The sequence below is a fragment of the Meriones unguiculatus genome, chromosome 1, assembly GCF_030254825.1.
Source record: "Meriones unguiculatus strain TT.TT164.6M chromosome 1, Bangor_MerUng_6.1, whole genome shotgun sequence".
In the NCBI taxonomy this organism is placed as follows: domain Eukaryota; kingdom Metazoa; phylum Chordata; class Mammalia; order Rodentia; family Muridae; genus Meriones; species Meriones unguiculatus.
Window position 1 is genome coordinate 72,651,754 of NC_083349.1, and position 22,147 is coordinate 72,673,900.

The 22,147-nt window shown below is 43.7% G+C and overlaps 1 protein-coding gene across 1 annotated transcript in view; it reads left to right on the plus strand.

Annotated features, from left to right (window-relative positions):
• Nucleotides 1-15,000, plus strand: part of Ccdc172 (coiled-coil domain containing 172) — a 51,095-nt gene extending 36,095 nt beyond the window's left edge. Inside the window, exons 7-8 of the mRNA XM_021639197.1 lie at nt 13,569-13,656; nt 14,968-15,000. Of these exons, the coding sequence (XP_021494872.1) occupies nt 13,569-13,656; nt 14,968-15,000 (121 nt within the window). The remainder of the gene's footprint in view (nt 1-13,568; nt 13,657-14,967) is intronic.
• The last annotated feature ends 7,147 nt before the right edge of the window (nt 15,001-22,147 follow it).

Below are 22,147 nucleotides of genomic sequence, written 5' to 3' on the forward strand. Positions count from 1 at the left end.
CAGTGTTTTAAAGTTGACTTCACATTTTAGTGTATGTTAACTTAGATTTCAGTGTAAAGCTGAGAGTATGTTTTAAAGCCCCAGATAGAGACGTCTGTGTAGAGCCTGAAACGTGCTGATAGGCGGCTCTCCCCTGGCCAGAACATTCTGTGTGCCAGTTCACAGTGCACAGGGGTGAGAGTGGGATCAGCCTCATTCTCTGTCTCGGGACTGTTACTCATCTCAGTAGACAATGCGACTCCCCTTCCCGTCATATTTACCATTATATTTAATGCTTCCACAGTCAGAATAAAGTCACAGCTTACTGTTTGCCTTAGGATGTGTCACTCTGGTACGGTTCCTAAAAACAGCAGTGTTTTCTGTGAGGAGTACATTCATGGTTTTTACCCTTTCCGTACAGGGTAATAGTGACTGGTGTTGGAAAGTACAGTGTCATCAATGCAAGGAGAAAAGACCTTAATTTTTTTTTATTTGGTGATTATTTATTGACATTCCATGGTCATGTTTGCTGGTGTTGTTTAAAAGAAGCTCCCACACTTCCCCGGGTTTACAGAGAAGACAACCACATTACTGAATCTATAGAGAAGTCAATGGAGCTTGCTTCCACGTAAATCACACAGGAAATATGTCCACCAGAGCTGAACAAACGCTTCCTGTTAGCAGATTGTTGCCCCTGGCCACCATTGTGAGACCGTGAGAAAATATTTGCAATTTAATTTTGTGTTAAGTTTTATAAGCATAAACTATTAGGCTCTTGGGGCAGTGTGTGTGATGGGTGAGTTTCTGTGGTGACAGATGCTCACTAGTTTCTTCCGCTTGTTAAGTGGCAGAGCCCACTGCTGTCATTGCTCCTGACTGTGGACTGGCTTCCAGTATGAACCCCAGCTTTGTCCCTTGGTTACAAGAACTTCTTCTCAGTCAACACAAGCCCCGGAATCTGCGAAAGAATGTTTTTTTCTTCGCAAATTATAACAGGAAGTTTGGAAAAGAAACAGCCTCTTCCATTTCTTATCTTAGTACTTATAATGATATGTTAATCTTCATCAGTTTACATTTTAAATCTTTTCGTATGTATACTTACTTTCTCTATTATTGTATTTCATAAAAAAGCTCTAAGTGTAAATAAAATAAAAGTGTTGAACATTAGGATTTTGGGGAAAAAAAGACTGATATTTCATTAGTAAGCAAGGAGCTAATGACAAATGATATTAGACTTATTGAACTTCATCAGTAATTTATCAATCATCCAAAACTAAGCTAATTATATTTTAATTTGGATTATAACACTTTTTGTGTATGTTTAAAAGCATATTGAATTCTGTATTAGTTGTGTTTTTCTTAAATTTTCAGATTTGCCCTCTTTTTGGGGTAGATGTGCTGTTGACAGCAGGATTTCGGAGATTTGACACTATTTAAAATTTAGGCCAGATTATTTTTGTTTGAGGTGTTTGTCCTGTGCACTGTAAGGTGGTAGCTGCTGTGTGCCCAGAGCACTCCTCAGTTCTGACCACACAAATGAGCTTCCTGTGTCAGGGATAGGAGTGTAGAAAAATTACTCCTTGCTGTAATTATGATTTTAGTATTACTAGAGCGCACTAATAAGTTTGTCTATTTCTTCAGTAGTCCCCTCCTTACCTACTTTAATTTCTTTGGTTCCAGGTGCCTATGGCAACTGTTAATCTGAAACTTTTTTACAAGTAGCTTTGCATAGCCGGTGACGTGTGTACCCTCTTCATGCACTCGAGGAGACATTCCAAGATCCCAGTGGCCGCCTGGAGCCACAGTCCTAAATTTGTAAGACTGTTGTTTTAGAAACATACATTCCTGTGAGTGCTCAACCCATAAGCTAGGCACAGTAAGTGATAATAACTAATAAGTGGAACAATTATCGGGGCTGGAAAGTGGCTCAGCAGTTAAGAGCACTATTTGCTCTTCCAAACGATCCGGGTTCATATCCCCAGCACCCACATGGCAGCTCACAGCTGTCTATAACTGTTCCTGGGGACCCCACCCCCTTGCACCAGTGTACATAAAAATAAAAATTAAAAAATAGAACAATTATCATGAGGTTCAACAATACCTTTATTTATTTCTGAAATTTTCTATTTGATATTTTCATACTGAGGTTGAATGAGAAGTTTTGACTCTAGTTAACTAAAACCCTAGACAAAGAGGCAGGGGGTGTGTGTGTGTGTGTACGTGTATGTAAAACTTGTAAGTATTATGGTTTCTGTTTTTGGGAGTTACTCTGTTTTTCAGGGGGTTTGATGCCGTCTTTATTATCAGCCTTATTATCTTGCAATAGCAATAGCATAACGGAACCTTCTGTGGGAATATTTTCCTACGTAGAAATACCACAATACTTACTTATTTCAGAGGTCCTGTTTTGAATAGGGTGGGATGAGTTAACACGTGGAGACAGAGCCGAGGCATCCTTGAGTGACCTGCGAAGGTGGGTTAGGTCCCGAGTGAGTGTGGGTCGTTGACATGGGCAAGGCCCTGTCAGGACACAGTGTCCAGACCCATGGGGACTGGCAGAGCGTCCTCCTGGCGAGGCTCAGAGGCCGTGACAGAGCCTTCCCCTGGGCCATGTACAGTGGTTGATTTATGAACGTTTGACCAGTGTGTGCAAGAACGAACACCTGCAGCTTCTTCTTCCTCCCTGAGGACCACGGGCTGCACTGCAAAGACCTCCCACTGGGACCCGAGACCGGCTCGCCCTCCTGTGCTTTGCCTGGAGGTTTTGCTTACGTAGTTTGTGTTGTTCAGCAGAGGAGGTACAACCCACCCAGTGCCATCGTCTCTGGAGGTGTGTCTGTCTGTCCATCAGTCCTCTCTTTATTCCTCGTTGCCCAGTCAGCTCTCTAGGACCAAGCTGTGCAGGACAACGTGGTTGGAGAAGGTTGCTGGGTTTGTCATGTAACCCAGAAACTGGGCTACTCCAGAAGCTGCTCGAAGGTTTGTGTGCATGAGAAGGTACTCTGGATGCAGCAGGTCTTGGGGGCCAGAATTTAGCATTTGTACGTACAGCATTAGACCAACCCCCCTTTTGTCTAAATAAAAGGCTCTTTCTCCTACAATAATGAACTACAAACAGTAAGAACAATTATGAAAGAGTTATGAAAACTATCACGTGATAATTACACGCACAGTGTCCAGTCCATTCGTATTTGACAATGTAGGAGAAAGTGCTCTACTATCTCTCCTATCTTGGGGAGTTCAAACTTCTATATCCAAATCATTTTATATCATAGTCTGAATTTGACAACATAAAAATTCTACTTAGACCTAAAATAACTTTTTTTTTAACAAATAGATCATTTTTTATTTTGTCTTTTTTATTTTTCCAGGGCTGAGGACTGCCGAACCCAGGGCCTTGTGCTTGCTAGGCAAGCGCTCTACCACTGAGCTAAATCCCCAACCCCTAAAAATAACTTTTAAAAGCATTTTTAATTCTAAAGAACCTAAGCTCGATTGTGACACTATAACTATCTCGTCCTCAACCCCATCTAGACCTGAGAAGGAGTGACTAGTGCCAAAGTTTGTAGGAAGCACAGAGCAGGCAGCTTCCAAAATTATAGAAAGGACAGAGGCAGCTGGCTACCTGACCACCCAAGTTTCCCAGCAGCTGTTAAGCATCGTCTTCAGCCCTTTGGCTCAGACTACCTGACAGACATTCCTGTGAAGCAGGAACTGGGAAGGGCCACCTGCCTTGTCCTCATAAGCGTGGCAGGAGTTGTGTGTTGTTCTTTGTATCCTCTTTGAGAAGGGTCAGAATGGAGCTCTCCTCACTTTTCAGCTAGGTAGATGGCGTTTCTTTGTTTGTTTTTGTACAGTGGAGGTTGGAGGGCATTTTTCACAAACCATTCTCCCTTTCCCTCTTCACAAAGGTTCCTGAATGTGGGTTGTCAGATTCTACCGAAAGATATCCACAGTTCTTCCTCCTTCTTTCCTTCCTTTCTCCTCCTTCCTTTCTCCTTCTTCCTTCCTCTTTCCTTCCTTTCTCCCTCTTTCTTTTCTCCTTCCTTCCTTCCTTCCTTCCTTTCCTTCCTTCCTTCCTTCCTTCCTTCCTTCCTTCCTTCCTTTCCTTCCTTCCTTCCCTCCCTCCCTCCCTCCCTCCCTCCCTCCTTCCTTCCTTCCTTCCTTCCTTCCTTCCTTCCTGTTTTTTGTGACAGGGTCTTATTATATTGCCAAAGTTGACTGTAAACTCATGATTCTCCTGCCTCCACCTCCCAATTATTTGGGGTTATATGTGTACTGCTGGGCCAGTGTTTTGTTTTGTTTCTTCTTATTCAGTCTAATTAGTACAAGTAACAAAACAGACCATTTAAAATTTTTCGGGTGTGACCCTATCTGTGAGGACAGATATAAAAAACGGCAAGCAAGCAATGACCTTCACTCAGCAAAAAAAAGGACCAGACCCTTGTCTTTGAGATAGCATTTCTTAGCAATGAACCCAGACTTCTTCTGACTAGCTTTTGACCTCCAGCCAAAAGTCTGTAGCCCCTAATCTTCAAGGATGAGCTAATCACCCCCACCTTAAATTGCAGCTGCATCCACACTTGGCAGGACTGGCCAAGCTTGAGCACCTAAGACTAACCAATTATCTTACTTTATAGCTTCCTCATCCAATCCTAAATTGCCAAGACTGCAACTTCAAATCTCCCGCAATTTTTCTTTTAAAAACCTAAAGGCCTTTGTCTCCCGGTGCCACTGTTTGCTGACCGGCAGGGATAACCCCATTGCGCAATGGTTAATAAACCTCTTGCTTTTGCAACAAGTCTTGGTCTGGGGGAGTTTCTGGGAAGGGTGCGATCTTAAACCCCTGAGCTGTGAGACCCCAGGTCTTACATCGGGCATTTTTCTTTTACTAATAAAACTTCTTTCCTGGGTGACTGTACATTTTGTGTAACCAGTTTTTGCATGTTTGATACAACAAGAAGCTTATGTTAAACATCTAGAAAGTCAACATGAGATGTTTTACTCTGAACATTTAAAAGATAATGTCTATTTCTGAAGAGTGTTTGCAATGGAAAATACAAAAAAACTAATCTGCATCTGCTAAAGATGTAGGCCCATTTCCAGGCAGTAGTAAAGGCATTCAGTAGCCCCTTCTAGGAAAGTCATCCAGCTCAACCGGTCGGAGAGGGCGCAGTGATGGTCCTGGGCTTCTAAGACACACAAACAATACTCGCAACCTTTCTAACAGATGCACTGGTACGTATTCATTTTACATATATGTTTTACCCACATACGTACCCATATTTAAATTACGAGAGCAGGCTATTTTGGCTGAATGAGAGCTCAGGCACTGCTGGAATGTGAAGGGTCACTCCGATGCAGAAGGCATGACAACTTTCAAAAGTTTTCTGAGCATGGTGTTGGGGTTATGAGTTTTTCTGTCTGCGTGCACGTGTGTAAGTATGGATGTGTGTGTTCGTGTGTAGTTAGGGCAGTACATGGTGGGGTCACATCTCCTGCATGGTAGCTTGTTTCACTGTTTGAAAAGGTGCTGTAGGCCTTCTCTGCACTCAATTGAATTGATGAGCCTCATTGTTTTTAAATGGCATTGTCTGTTTTTAAACTGTCATGGCTATGTTTGTTTATGAACGTCTTTAACTGCTTGCAGGAATATTCCCGACAGTACTTAGAGTAAGTAGCACTGTAATGGGAAGTATTATTTAGCTGTGCTGGCTAATTTTATGTCAGCTTGACTCAGGCTAGACTCATCTACAGAGGGAGCCCCAATTGAGAAGATGCCTCTGTAAGACTGGGCTGTAGACAAGCCTGTAGAGCATTTTCTTAATTAGTGGTTGATGGGGGAGGGCCAGCACATTGTGAGTGAATCCATCCCTGGGTGGTGGTCCTGCCTGCTACAAGAAGATAAGATGAGCAGGACTGGAAGGCAGGCCAGGAAGCAGGCCTCTCTGCCGCCCTCAGTGCAGGGTCCTGCCCTGCTGAGTCCTGGCCCTGATGCTTTTGATGACGAGCCCTTTCTTGACAAGCTGCTTTTGGTCATGGTCTTTCATAACAGCAGAAGTAACCCTGACTAAGACCTCCGCCTTCGTTTAGAAATACAGTGCGTGTTCACTGTTGCTTGTTTATAATAAGAATCAGCTCAGAGGTGGCAAGTGCAAAAGAAAGTCTGTGCTCAGATGTTTCTGTAGAATTCTAGCCAAATAGTTATATCCTAACCCAGGCCACATTGTCTTTTAAAAACGTGTAATAGATGAAAATTTTCCTTTAATTCCAGGGTCATTTGTAGCTGTTTTTAAAAATATTTCTGCCAACTCTGCGCCCTTTCTGGTAGTTTCATTATTTATTCACTAACAGAAGTGTCTCCACAGCACGGCGAAGTCACGGCACCTGCTGTAGTTACTAAGGCTGCTGCTTAAGGACAGGGGAAGTTTGGTGTAGACTCATTTGACTTCACAATTACGTTCTGATATAAATGTACCCATTTACCCATGAAATTAAAAAAGTAGTATTTACAAGGGATATGGAACATTGCAGTGATCTTGTGTTCATATACTTATTGTTAAGTAAATCAAAGGATTTGTGTTTTGGTGTGTGGTTGGGGACGATGAAAGAAAAATACGTATTAGCCATTAATTCCAGTGCTCAGGAGGCAGAGGCAGATGGATCTCTTGAGTTCAAGGACAACCTGGTCTGCAGAGTGAGTTTCAGGCCAGCCAGAGCTATCTACCAACACCCTGTTTCAAAAAACACAGGAAGGTGCTATGGAGGCCACCCCAGGGCCAAGAGGAAGAGAAAGCCTGGCTAGCTCAGCTCCTCAGCAGGCTTCCATGGCCTGAGTGAGGGGACCCCACCCGTCAGTGCAGCCCAGACTAATCGAAGCACAGATGGCTGACCGTACCTCTTTCATGCACTTAGCTTTCTATGCCCACTTTCATAAGTAAGTCACATAGGAAATAGGAACCCCTTCTTTAGCATTTAAAAGTAAAAGGGCACTAGAATAGTCTCCAAATGAATAAATACAAAGAAATATATTAAGAAAGTCAGGCCACAGAAGACTCATAGAAAGTAGAAAAGTCACCCTGGGGCCTGGGAGATGGCTCAGTAATTGCCCCACAGCATTAGGACCTGAGCTGGGGCCTCTGGCTCAGTGTAGGGAGCTGGCATGGCGGCTCACATCTAACCCCGGTGTTGTGCAGACTGACGCCAGGGCTGTCCAGTCTTGAAGTGTGGAAATCAACAGAGAAACACATGGTTCTGTTCTCATCTCAGTACTGTGATAAAACACTGATGGAAAGCAGCTTAGGGAGGAAAAGACTTACGTCCTGGTAACAGTCTGTCTTTGAGGGGAGGAGGGGCAGGAACTTGAGGCAGAAAGCATGGAGGAGGGCTGCTTGCCAGGCTCATGCCCAGCCAGGACCATCTCCTCTGCTCAGCACTGCCTCTGCTCTCGAGGGCTGGAATTAAGGGTATGCACTACCATGCACTGTGTAGGCACTGGCCTGCAGTGAATTTTAAAATTTGATTTATGGAGGTTTGCCGTACTAAATGGTTTTCTTCAGAACCTCTGTTTGTACTGAATTTTTGCCCATGTCTTGAACTAGTTTCTTTGCTTTATTAATCTGTCTCGGGTCTTGTTTGTCTTCTCAGTAGGGCTTAGGGTATAGGACAGGGCCCTGCTTGTACCAGGTGTGTGCTCCACCGCTGAGCCACAGCCTCTAATCAGGTGTGATCCTAGGTGGAGCACCAGTGGCTCTTCGCCTTAGCTGTGTTGGTTGAACTTTACGTGATGGATATTGAAAACATCAGCCTACTTCAAAAGTTAAAGCAGTGTGAAAAGAGACAGAGGGTCTCCTTCATTCCCTTCTTTCCATCCATTCTGCTCACTGTTACATACCACCATTTTCATGAGCTTCTGGTTTATCCTTCTGTGTTTCCTTTACAGGCATAAATGGGTAAACAAAGACTACCACAGTTTCGTAATCTTTTCCATCTCACTGCCTGTCGTTTAATACTGCATGCTAGAATTTCATGTTTGTTGAAAGAGCTCGTCTTCATTCTTTGGCTGTGTAATACTCAGTTGTCACAAATGCTGTGGCTTCTTTAACCAGTGCATATGAACGGACAGGAAGAGTGTGTTTTGATTTGGTATTCAAATCGAAGAACTTGATTTGGCTTGTACTTTGTATTATTAGATGGGAACAAGCCAGGCTAAAGGGAATAGACAAATGAGTTGCATTAGATACTGCTTCATTCTTCCCCTCTACGTTTGTATCATTTTGAATCCTATTAGCTGATATTTAAGCACATTGATTCTTGATGACCTCACCAAAAGTAGTTGTAGTCAAGCGTGTAAAGCTCCGTCCAACCAAAGGGCGCCGGCACCCCTGGGTGGAGCACGTGCGAGTTTGCCCTGGATCAACACTGGGTGGTGTTGCATGAACAGCCTCTTCAGCAACCCCACCTTTCTCCTGAGGGTTGGCCTCCCTAGTTTAGAACATGTCTTGTCTTTAGAGAGAGCTGGTCTTTATTTGTGATGTATGCATACAGATACTTCTCGACTGCCATCTCCTTTTAGTCCTTGTAATATGGTTTCTGCTGTAGAAAATTTTAAACAGTTTAATTGTTCTTTTCTTTTAAATTAAATTTGAACCAGAGTAGAAGCTGTATCCACACCTGTCACATAAAGCAGTTTACCCACACCTTTCCCCAGTCTTACATGGTTTTATTTTTGTTTACACGTAAATATTTGAACCATTTAAAATGAATATGCTGCGAAATATAGATCCAGGTCTGCCTCTGAGATCCATTTAGTTTTGCATCCGTTTGCAAGTTGTTGTCCAGTTGTCCCGACGTGATTTATTGAAAAGCGTCTTCTTCCCCAGGGCCCTGAGATGCCGCCGCATCACACTAACTGTCCACTTGCTCAGTCCCTGTCTGTCCAGCGTGCGTAATCACCAAAGGTTAACAGGAGGATACAAGAGTTGGCATTTGTTTTTAAGACTTCAAGAGAATTTTGAATATTTACTTTTTTCTACATGAACCTAAAGATCAATTTGCTTCATACCAAGAGGGATAAAACATGTTTGTGTTTTTATTGTGATTGCATACAGTGGATTTAACTTAGGATTATTAACATTTTTATGACTTCCTATCTGAGAAAAAGTCATCTTCACCATTGTTGATGATAATAAAGTCTATTTATTTGGATATGCTTATTTTATATTTTGCCAACTTCCTAAATTATTTTTGAGCTTATTTTCATTGACTCTGCATATATACGGTTGTATCATCTGAAAATTGAAGTTTTTTCTATTTTCTTCCATCTCTTATGCCTTTAGTTATTTTTTAGATAATTTTTTAATATTTTAGTACATACAATTAAAATTACTATAGAAAACATAACTAAAGGCATAGGATCTGGAAGTGAAAATGAAGAAATATTAAAAACTAAAGTTGATCAACAAATGTCTCTCTCCCTGACCTCAGCCAGCAAGTAAGGTTCTTAGGGCTGGACATAGATGCCTGCTGTATGAAAATGTGTCTGTCAACTTCAGTATCCTAATGTCTTTATGAGGAGTAAATTTGTGTATTTCAGACGTGGTTGCAGCACCTTAAAAATAATAATATTTGTTTCAAATAATTAAAGTTTTCTCCAGGTTCAGTAGAGACATGCACTGAGGATCTCACATGAAATACAGTTTAATAGTGGACACTGGCACTGCGGGAAACTGGCATTGGAGATCCCACAACCCAAGGACTCAAGGGGCTTTCTTACACTGGGATGCTGTCTGGATGAGTAGGACAGGGTGTCCTGTGTCTCAGGTTAGTGAGTGTCTGAAGTAGGAAAGGGCCGTAACTGAGGAAGCAAATCTGCGGACTCACAGCCTGAAGGAAGGACTGGTGGACACAGTGTGTGCGCCAGCAGAAGCGGCTCTGTGCTCTCCATGTGTTCTTGCTCTTTGGAACTCGCTCCTGGAATAAGTGAACTAAGTGATGCCAGGAAGTAAAAATAAAAACACCTTTCCACTCGTGGCAATAAACAAGCCATCGACTCTTAGCGCCTCTTTCAACTCTGCGGAGTTGGTCTGTCCAGCTGTGAGGCCCAGAACTGTGGAGAGTGTTCCCACACAGGGTGGGGGAGGGTACCTTCCTTCACATCCTGGGGGACTTGTGGCCTGTGTTTCATCTTCTCTGCTCCTTTGTCATCTTCCTGACTGTTACTCAACTTCCCACTGAGGCAGGCCTACAGGCTGAGTGTATGTGTTTGTATGTGACACTACACATGTAACTTTTTGTTCCATCCTTAGTGTGTTGTACTGAAGTCTAGTTGTAGTTAGCAAAATCCCCCTTTTTATTACATGTGTCTGTGAGTGGGAAAACAGCCATGTCACTAGCGCAAAACTCAAGATACAGAATCCTTGTTTGATCAGCCTCAGATGTTCTCTTTTGCTCCTTTATGGTTAGTGCCTGCTTCCACCACTCTGTTTTCTAATACAGTATGTAAACAGGATGATAATGCCATGTAGCCTCCAGGGTCTGCTTTTTAAAGTTAAGCATGCTGCATTTGAAATTTCTTCATAATGTTGCATATGTGAGAGACGATAGCAGAACATTTTATAAAAACAATGAAATACTTCTAAACATAATACAAAGAGCTCAGACAGCACCAAGGAGCATCGTAAGAAATCCAACTTCTATACATATATTTTAATCTCTGGAAAACAGACATAAAGAGAAAATGATGCAGGAAAAAAGAGACAAAAAGACACAATGGCTAAAAGAAGAAAGAATGAGACCTGTTATCCAAAATGATGTAACCAGAAACAAGCAATGACATCTCACACTGAAGGGGAGAGCTACTGAATTGATACAGTGTCAGACTAAATGAGTTCACCCAGTCCTTGCCAGTACAAATCACACTGAAAAAGAAGGCTGCAGTAAAGTTTCCAAGAGGAAGGGAGGGATTTCAAATGGAAGGTGGAGTTAGTCCAGAAACAACTGGGCTTAGGTAAGTTTAAAAGCCTGTTGTGATTGTGGGTCACTTATAAAAGAAATAGCAAAGAAAAGTATTAGCACTATATTTTAGATTCATAATATATGGGAAATGTGTGATGATGATAATAAAATACAAATATTTGAAGGAAAGCTTGAGAGTACATTGCTGTGACATTGTTCCCGTAAGAGCAGCGGTGTTGTATCACTTCCCCCTGGGAAGTGTTAGAAAGGCCAGCCTAAGCTGTGTACACATTTTTCAAGTGGTATAATTTTAAAAAGTGGGTAGAGGAGATAATAACCCCATTATAGACTGAAAGGAATGGAGACCCTACAAGATAAACAGAAAGCAACCAGAAAAAAAACCTGTATTCTGATTTCCACCATCTAAGGAACTACACACCAGCCAAAAAATAAGAGATTTTCCTATTAAAGAGTAATACAGCAGTTTATTATGGTTCCTACCAACACCCCCCATCGCCCCAAACATTAAGTGTGAAGATGAGTTAAAAATAAAAGAAAGGAGTGACCCATTCTGCACCAGGACACTAGAATTCCACTGCTCTTCTCCCCTTCCTCCCCACCTCTCCTTTTTCTTCCTCTCCCCTCTTCCTCCCTTCTCTTCTTTCCCCTTCTGTGTTGAGCTGGCATCACTGTGTAGCCAGTCTAGCATGGCACTCTTGAGAGCTCCACCTGTCCCTGCCTCCCAAGGGTCATGGCCTTTAGCCTCCCTTCTGCCTGTCCCTTGTGTTTTCCTTGCTGTGTCCCTAGTCACTGATGCAGGTGACACTATTTCGTATCTATTTTTTTAATTCACTTTACATCCTGGTTGTAGCCCCTTCCCTACTTCCCTCTCAGTCCCACTCCCCCTTCTTCCCTATCCCTCTCCCTCCCTCTTCCCCCTTTCCTCAGCAAAGGGGAGCTCCCATCCACCCCAGCTCATCAAGTTGCATCAGGTCTGAGCATGTCCTCTTCCCCTGTGTCCTGTCAAGGCAGTCCTGGCAGGGGAAAGTGATCATAAAGTTTGGAAGTGAGTCCGTGTTTGATGCAGTCCCCATTTCCCTTACCAGAGGACCCATATGAGGCCTACACTGCCCATCTGCTACATCTTTGTAGGACCTAGGTCTGGTTCATGCATGGTCCCTGTTTGATGCTTCAGGCTCAGCAAGTCCCTCTGGGCCCTGGTTAGTTGGCACTGTTGGTCTTGTGGGGCTCCTGTCACCTCCAGGTCCTTTTCTCTTCCCTCCCACTTTTCCACAAGATTCCCTGTGCATCTCCCAGTGTTTGGCTGTGTGTCTTGGCATCTGTTTTGAGGCGCTTCTGGGTAGAGCTTCTCAGAGGAGCACTGTGTGCCTTTCCAGAGGTCCTGAGTTCAGTTCCCAGCAACCACATGGTAGCTCACAACCATCTATACTGGGATCTGATGCCTCTTCTGGCCTGCAGGTGTACATTCAGATAGAGCACTCATAATAATAAAAGTAATAAAAAGTATTTCATATCTTTATTAGACACTGGACAGGTTTTATAAATCTATAAAGAGTTTGAAGTTTCGTTATGCTTGTTTTGTGCTTGTTTTTCATGTTTTCCTGTAGATTTGTACTTCTGTGAGATGTGGCTATCATCTGATTCTTACTCTGCTGACTTGTACTGAGTTTTCTTGCTGGTGTGCTTGGTGGTGTTTATTGCTAGCTTGTTATTTTCTCTCCATCTGTGGAAGGCCTGTGCGTCTGACAGTGGAGATGCTGCCCTCAAAGAGGACTTTCTGTGGCTGTTGTTGGCCTGCAGAGAGGAGAGCTGATTTAAGCCCTTTCCCCTTTGGGGCTCAGCCCAGGGTAAGGGGACATGCCTGTCATCTTGCTGCTGCTGTGTTGCTTAGTTCGTGAGGTGACCCTTGCTTGTCCTCAGCTTGTCCTCATCCTTGCTGCTGCCCTCAGCGTCACACAAGCCTGGCTGGGCAGGTCCTTGTGTCCTACCTCTTGCCACAACACAGGGCATATACCATTAGTCATTATTCTTAAGATGGAAGAGAGCTTCATCCCTATTTTCCAAACTGAGTTCAGGTAAAAAAAAATAATAATAATAATCTTTTTAAATAAATTATTCAAAAATTTAAGGGCACAGTTGGTAAAAATACTTTCATTTCAGTCTCATATCTTCATCATGTATGTGTTATGTTCTCCTTAATTTGAGAGCAAAAACGTGTCACAAGTAATTTTTTAACTTAAATTTTGGGTTAGGATCAGTGTTGCCAAATGGCTTGCCCATGAGGTCAGCCTCTCGGGGGAGAAATGAGCAGAAGTCCCTAGGCAGAGTCCTGCACTCGGCATGTTGACCCACCAGGACTTTTAAATCATTGTGATTTATTTGTCACTTTTTAAGTTTATCTGTAATTTATTTTCTACTTTACTTTTTCTATGGAAGTTTTTCTCTCAATTTTCATGTACTTCATATAGAGTCACAGAGTTAAATTTTCTAAATACTTTCCGTTTTTAACTTGAAATTCTGATATTTTCTAGGCTACATACCTGCCATTCTGTATGTAATAAAATTATTGCAAAAGCTTAATATCAAACTAATGAAGTGATTTTTTCTTACAGACTTAAAAAGGAGCTAGACCTTTATAAAGAAGAGGATATGGAAAGCATCTGCAAAGCACTCCAAACAGAAATAGAACTTCTGGAGACGGTAAGCCCAGGCTGCTCATTCGATTCTGTCCAGCGCTCTCTTACGTGGTGTGAAGCCGAGCTCTGCTGACTTGCATAGCCGGGAACTAGGGCTTTGCAGCTCTGCAAAACCCCATAAGCAAATGAGCGAAGGGAATGTCAGGATATAAGCCACGAGGTGTTCTAAGCTCCTATAGGGCTGGCTCCATCAGGCCTGTCACCAGTGGGAGCAGGACAGCTGCACAGCGCACTGCAATCTTCCATCCTTCACTGAAGCAGTTCTGCTGGTGCAGGGTGGCAGCTGTCCTGGAGTCTGTCTAAAGTGTGGCCACCTAGGCTACTATCAGGCATGAGCCGCACTGACTCCCTGTAATGCTGTGCTCCATACTGCAGACCCTCCATTTCAGGCTGTGAGAGCACTGCCTCAGCTAACTTAGACCTGAGCACAGTATTTGCTACAGTGAACCTTTTTAAACCAATTAATGTTTTTATTAATTAAAGTTTATTCACTTTGTATTCCAGCTGTAGCCCCCTCCCTCAGCTGTACCCTCCCTCATCTTCTCCTCCCTTGCCCCTCCCTCAGCCCACTGATAGGGGAGGTCCTCCTCCTCTTCCCTCTGACCCTAGCCTATCTGGTCTCATCAGGACTGTCTGCATTGTCTTCCTCTGTAGCCCGATAAGTCTGCTTCCTCTTCAGGGGGACGTGACCAAAGAGCCAGCCCCTGAGTTCATGTCAGAGACAGCCCCTGTTCCCATTACTAGGGAACCCACTTGGATACTGAGCTGCCACGGGCTACATCTATGCAGGGGTTCTAGGTTATCTCCATGCATGGTCCTTGGTTGGAGTATCAGTCTTAGAAAAGACCAAAAAGATTTTTAGTTCTGTTGCTCTGCTTGGAGATCTCCTGTCCCCTCCAGGTCTTTCTATCCCCCCCTTCTTTCCTAAGATTCCCTGAACTCTGCCCAAAGTTTGGCCGCAAGTCTCAGCATCTGCTTTGATACCCTGTTGCATAGAGTCTTTCAGAGGCCCTCTGTGCACTGCCTTTTGCATCATTTTTTTTTTCCTGAATGGGGTTGCTTGCTCAAACTGTTAAAATTATGTTTTGATTCATATTTTTTACAAGGGCTTTGGAAAACCTGGGTCAGGTATCCCCAGAATTATTGGTGTGCTAAATGTCGGTAGGCTTCATGAGACGCCTTTAAACAGTGCTGTTGGGCTGCATGCGGAGCTGGTGGTTTGTATGCTCATGTAGCATGTGCAGGGGCAGGGCTTGGTAACCAGCACGTCAGAGTGCACGCTCCCAGGAAAACGTGCTGCACGCTTTCTTTTCAGACTTTGGCACAGAGGGACCTGCAGGACAAGTAACTCCTCAAGGGCTGAGCCGCCCCACGCTGGGCCATGGCACCCTAGAGTCACACACGAGTGTCGCCTGAGGCACCAGGCTCAGAGCAGCGTGCTGACGTCCAGCTGGCTTCCTGTGTCTCCGCAGCATACGTTTTATCCTGCTACGTAAGAAGTGCTTATGCAGTTTCTCAGGGAAGAGAAAGAAGCCACAGCCAGGCTTCTTAAGCTGGCATCTCCTGTCGTTCCTTAATGTAGCTTACCTCAGGCCAAACACAGAAAGAAATGTGCAGGTTATTGACTCAGTTTTGTTGGTGCCAGTTCTGCCAGGAAAAGGTGCTTGCTTTCATTTTAATCTTTTTCTAATCATAAAATGTCTGTTGACAGCAATCATCTGTGGCCTTTCCTTGCTCCATGTGTCTACAGAGTGTTAAAGTCTGGGGCTTCTGCAGACATTGGCTTTCTTCTCCTTTTATGTATTTGTAAGTCAGAAAACTCTTGGAAGGAAAATTAACTGAAAGTATCTGGGTATAAGTATGTCTCAGAGTGAATAATTCCTCTAGAAGTAAGACAGTGGTAATAAAGGTAGCTTGTGAGTGTGCATTCATTAAGCAGATTCATTACTTGTTTGTGCATTTAGTCTTGGGCAAAAGGCTGCCGCCATGTAACCCCAGCAATGTACTGGCACAGCCTGGACGACACCTTTAATGACATCCTGCGTCTTTCAAAACCTATTTCTAATTTCCGCCTCCCTTCTGGGGAGTATATTAGACTGTAGGGTTTGCTGCCTGTTCTCCTGCTGGTGGAAGGAACCATTGGCTAGAGGACAGAGAGTGGGGAGCAATCCCAGTGGATGGAGCATGGCCCTCGTGGGGATCCCTTTCTTTCTTCTTATACCTCATTGCTGAAAGGGACGGAGAGGAAGAGAGAGCTGTAGGGCTGTGCAGCTCGACACGGTTGCTTTGTCATTGTTGTGTTTGGAAAAGGAAAAGATTAAAGAACACTTGCCTGCCTGCCTACGTGTATTTTATTGGAACTTGTAAGACCAGGATTTGAGTTTAAAAGCCTAAAAAAAGGTTGAGGTCATTGCATTGTACGGAGGAGATGAATTAGAACGTAGGAGACAGTAAACTGGGGCCGGGCCCTCCCCGGGGAGTAGACACCTGCTGGAGCACCGCGGAGTCTCAGACCAGATGGGCACATTGGAAGCCTGCGGCTGACAGACAGCACACACTGGACGAGCCCTGTTCCCAGCATTGGCTGAGGACAAAGTCCCTTTCTATTTTGCACCAATCAATCATAAATAACTATGTCACACTGTGATGAATAAATCGTTTATTTGCAGTCCAGAAACCAGTAGCAGCTCAGTGACATGATGAGAAATGAAGAAGACAATTTGAGTCATGGGAACACCAGGCCAAGGTGCTCTGTTTTAAACTGTCTGTTACAGGGTAACAGCCGAAATGTGCAGTTGCTCAGCATACTGAGAGCCTTTCAGCGTTTGCAGTGGATATGTTTAGATGGACTTCGAGGCTTGTTTGCTCGTTTGTTTTACCTCTTTACTCCTCTGTCACTGGAAAAACATAGGTTTGCCCCTCGAAAGAGACTGCAGAACATTTTCTGTCAAGGGGATTTTTTTTTTTCAGAATGTGAACTAAAAATGAAAAAATATTTATGGCATTAGCCTGCAGTAGGGATTAAGTCTTGGGGGTTTGTGGCCTTTTATCTTAAGACAACAGATTTTTTCCTTTTTTAATGTAAGAATAGAGCCCAAAAACAGTTGTGTCTGAGAAAGCTTGAGGAAGGATACATAGTTAGCTGAACACTGTGCTTGTAATACTGTAAAGTTAAATGCTTTGCTTTGATTTGGATTCATCTCAGGGTCAGCTTTCATACTGGGCATTAAAGCTTCTTTTTAATTCACTATGGATGTGAAACAAATGATGCTTATACAATACTAGTAATCCATGAAGGAAATTGTGCAGGACCACACCCAGCCCCTCCACACACCTTCCACAATACAGAACAATCTTCCTGTTGTTCATTGGTGGAGGCTCATGTTTATTAGACATGAGGAAGAATTGTGCAAGAAAACACGTGTTGTAAGAGCACACTTACTTTGACTGGAGGAAGAAAGAAAACACCACAGAGAAAGATGTGCCTGGTGGGTAGCTTCCCAGCTGCCGCTGTGGAAAGTCCTGAGAGCAAGGCTGTCGGAGCCGAGTGCTTATTTAAACAACTACTTCTGATACATAGCAAATTTATCTTCAAAAGGCCTTTGTAAAACCAACAGCAGCAGAATTCAGATGTCTGGGAAAATAAGGAGCGAGTGAAACATGAAATTAATAACACTGACTGACAGAGGCCAGTGGAGCAAGAGGAAATGCTGTTGTTTTTCTCTTTACGGCCAGAGAACTCCATGCCTCTCAAAACGCTCAGTTCATTATTTTCATACTTGTAATAAATTGCCATCCTAATTAGTTGGTAAATAAAATCTTGTTAAAACCCTCTTACTCTCCATCTGATGGACACGAATACAATGCTAATGAACATTTCTGGGTCTGGCTTTGTGGTTGCTGAAGCTGCTGTTGCATTGTCATTTGGAACAGTTTTTGTGAGTATCAGGTAAAAAGCACCTGTAGTGCAAGTGACATGGGGGTTGAAAAGGGTCGGTGTCGTAAACCTCTAGATCCAGTGCTGGGCACGCTTCGAGAACACCCAGGCTGTGTTCATGAATCATCAGAGCTCGCTGCTGAGCGCCCAGGGGTGCCAAGGTGGATGGCATGCTTGCAGACATGGTGGTCTGATTGGTGAGAGGTGACAAAGATTCGTGATAGACTCTTTATTTACACTTTAATTGCTCAGACTCTAGTGATAACATACCCTAAAGAATATTGGTTTTAAGTTTTTGCTTGGAATTAAAAATCTACACAACAGCTATTATCAGAGAAATTTGAAAATTGTTTAAATCAGCCTCTGATTTCAGAAACCATGGAATTAGTCACAGTCAGCAGTGTGTTCTAATGTCTTCCTGCAGTACAGAGCAGGCCTGGCTCTCCTTGGACACGCCTTCTGGGACTCTTGAAACAGCGGCTGTCCATCTCTCTGTTAGCTCTTCACATGTGTGTTTCAGCATTATTCCATGGTCGTTGATTAAGGATGGCAGGGTCTAAGGGTGGTCCTCATCTCTCCTTTCTGCCACGGCAGGCAGTGTAGACTAAGGATTTACAGAAGGGTCAGCAGACTGAAGTTTAGCATCATTCTTGCTCATTTCAACCCCCGTGAGATGGCTGCTCTAGGCTGTTCTCTTATGTGGTCGCCACTAACCCTGCGTTTTCGGAGGGCCACTGCCTTGCACACCACTTTTCCTCAGGGTACAGAGCATTGTCTGGCCTACAGGGAGTATTCAGATAAATGTGTGTTCAAATATTATTTGCATTAGTTTTTATTTCATCCACATATATTAATAAGTTAAATCCATATATAGTAATAAGTTAAATAGAATTCATTTATCTAGTTGCACTGAATTCCTTCATTGTTGGTTTTCTTGGTTTAGTTACTCTATTTTCTTATTTCTCACTATTTCTGAACCTGTTTACTTCACTGAAAGAGGGGTATGATAATCCTTGCCAATTCCAGATCTTGTATGTGTACAACAGTCTATAAAATAAACTAGAAGAAAATAATGATCCACATTCCATCATAGCAAAAGTCCATAAGGCTCTCAGTGGTCACTTAGAGATTTCCATTATCAAGCTGTTGATTGACAGATAATGGTTCTGAATGCCTGCTTTCCACCAGCTGCCGGACTAGAAAGTGATCATTGTAAGCTGCTTGCAAGCTACGAATGTGCATTTGAGTCCCTTAAAAGCATTGTTCCTCTGTGGTAATGAGGAAATTTCAAAATGTGTTTGTTTCTGTGGGTTGGTTCAGTCTTTGTGATCTGAAATACAGTTTAAGCACTTCTGTGAAGTTAGCACTGTATTTAGAAAAATGTCTGAGCGCCATCTGCTGGAATGATGTGGTACCGCATTAAACACAGTGACTGACAAGAATCAGTGGTCAGGGGTTGGTTTTGGTCCTCAAGTATGGCAAGATAAACCCATGGGAAAGTGGTTCTGGCGGGCATGCTGGTTTTGCCTTTGCTTTCTGGATGTCGAGACAGGAGGAGAAGGGTCTCGTGGTTAGCCAGGGCTGCACAGTAAAATACCCTGTCTCAAAAACAAACAGAACCCCAAAAGCCTTTTCTTCTTTCTTTCCCTCTGTCAGTTTTTCTCAAATATAAATTTTTGCTCTCTATATAACTTACACTTTCTCAGCATTGCACAATTTTCAGTATGTCTGACACTGCTTTTAAATTACTACTACATACTTTTACCACATTTGCCTACTTTAAAAGAGCTTAATAAATAAAGTTTCCTTCTAACCAACAACATGCTTTTATTGTTATTAGTTTTTACAGAAGCATTCACGAATGGCTGATTTATCAAATAAAATCTGCGCAGGGCTGCCATGGGTGTGGGGTGTGCCTGCCGAGGCGCCTGGCCCTGGACTGTGCTCATGGTCACCATCGTCATGCTGGGGAGGGAAGGTCCCCCCGTGCTCCCTCCCCGAGCTCCGCTTCCCAGCGAGTGGGGTGCCTTGGAGGCTGTGGACATGCTCAGGAGGCGGGAGCAGCTGGCAGCTGTCTGTCACTAGAGGCCAGCAGCTGTCTACACTTGTTTTCTACGACTATAATAAAACCCAGGCCCAGTCCTGCAGGGGGAAGACAGAGTTCATGTCTTACGGTTTATGTCCCGTCAGAGAGGGATACCAAGCCAAGCGCTGAGGGCAGGAACCCAGGCCAGGATGTCCTGGGAAGCCACCGTGTTGGTTCAGATGTCGCCTGCTCTTACTTAGGAGACACAGGCAGGTTCTGAACGGTGTCTGTGCCTCTGCCGTGTACATCCCTTGACCGGAGATCCCCCTGGTGACTCACAGTGCATCTGTAATAATCCTCAGTGGACTTTCTCTTAACACAAGTGAATTCGAATAGCACTTAAGAAATGCTGAAGTTTTCTGGTAGGTGCTGAATGAGCCACTAAGTGGTACAATGCATAGGAAACTTAAAGTCAGATAGTTTATATCACACTACAAAATCAGCTTGGGCTTTGAGTTCATAGACAATACATTCAAGCGTATTTATCTAATTCAAACCGATCTTGTAGCAATCCAATGAGGCAACCCCCAGTCCTGCTTGACCCCACCGTTCCCACCTGGCTGTGGCCTGTTTAACTCCCCTGAGTTCATCTTCTAGTGGTCACAAAGGAATAACATGACACCCATTCCGTGGGTTCTGTAGATTCTGCGGGACGGTATACGTAAAGCCTGCCGCATGATTCTGATGGCAGATGCTAAGTTATTTAAGCGTCCTGATTTGGTTGTTGGTCATTAGAACACAGCGGGATATACTGTGGTTAGAAGCTGACTAAGAAAGAAAGGGGTTTGGATCTAGGAGGAGTTGTGGGAGAAGTGAATTTGAACAAAACACATTGTATAAAATTCTCAAATAATAAAAATTAAGTGTAAAGAAAGACAAGAACAACGCCCCAATAGTTACAATACAGGGTATCAAGATTCACTTTATGTGACGTTTTCATGCACAGATATCATTCTCCATATCTTCTTCTTGCCTTCCTCCCCCAAATAGTCCCCATTCTGCTTTCATCCCTCTCTCTCTCTCTCTCTCTCACATACACACATACACACATTATATACACACTTTAGACATTTTTAAAAATCTAGATAACTCATGAGATTTGTCTTTCTGAGTCCTGATTTTTCTCTTAACGTTGTCTCTGGTTCCATCCATTTTCCTGCAAATAATTTTATTTTTCCTTTTTTTTTTTTTTTTTTTGAGAGAGAGAGAGGGCCTCATGCTGCCCAGGCTGACCCCTGTGTAGCTGAGGTTACTCCTGACCTTTAGCCTGCATGAAGACTGGTGAAGGATGCCCCCATTGTGCACATACTCAGCACCGTCTGCATCCTCTGATGATGGGCAGCTGGAGGCCCTTCCTTTGTGGCTGTTGTGAACAAGTGTGCTGGGTGAGCAAGTATCTCTGTGGGGGGCAGGGAGAAACAGCCTAGTAAGTGCTTGATAGTTGTTGAACAGCTGAATAAAATGCTTCTTATCAAACAGTGTTTGACGGTAAGGAGAAGTAGGAACTGACCTTCAAGACAAGGTACAGGTTGGTAAAACCTCATGAGGAGGCATCAGGGAAACGTAGGCCCCGCCTTTGAAAGGCCTCATTCCAAGTGTGTCTGGCTCTCTGGTTCCTTGTGAAACCCTCACAGCTTCCAGCCAGGTCCCTGTGGAGCATGTGAACTTTGAAGCATGTGTTCAGCCCCCTTGACAGCACGTTAGAGGGGAGCACATGCACACAGCTGAGGGAAGCCTGCTGTCGGATTGAGCTGCGAGGCAGTCCACTCAGTGCCTGTCATGTGCGGAGGCTCAATGCACCCCAGAACTCACCACTTTCATCCAGCACACATCATTTCTCAAGGCATGGAACTCGCTGAGCACAAAACTGCCTGGCGCCTGCATCGCCTTTGCTCCATGAAGGGTGTGTTGCTCCCAAGGAGGCACTGTTAGACACTGCTGCTCATCATGAAAACTGTCTTTGTGTCTTCTTACTCTGAATGACTGTGGCGTTGTTAAAAGTCAGCTGCGTTAGAAAGGTTAGGTCTAAGCGTTTTGTTATCAGCATGCAAAAGTAAGAAGTAGCTTTCAGGTAGGAGAGCCACAAGCCAGAAGCACACAGAAAGAGAAGCCCTCTCTTCTAAAGGAGCACAGATGTGCAGATGGGGCCAACCATGGCGGCAACCATGATCACCCAGGACAGCAGACAGCAGCAGACCCACATGTGGGATGTCCCTGTGGGCTGTAAACCATCACACACTGTCACCCTGACCCAGCACAGCAAAGACGCCCCACCCGACAGGTACACACACCAAGTGGGGAAATAGACTTGTAATAAGTGATAAGTACACATTAATATAGAAAATGTAAAATATTAATAAAAAGGAGATAACACACAGTGGTCAGGGATATTAATAATTAAGAGGAAAGACTCAGAAGCTAATATTCATATGAAAAATGCTCAAACTCATTTATTATTTAAAAGTACAATCA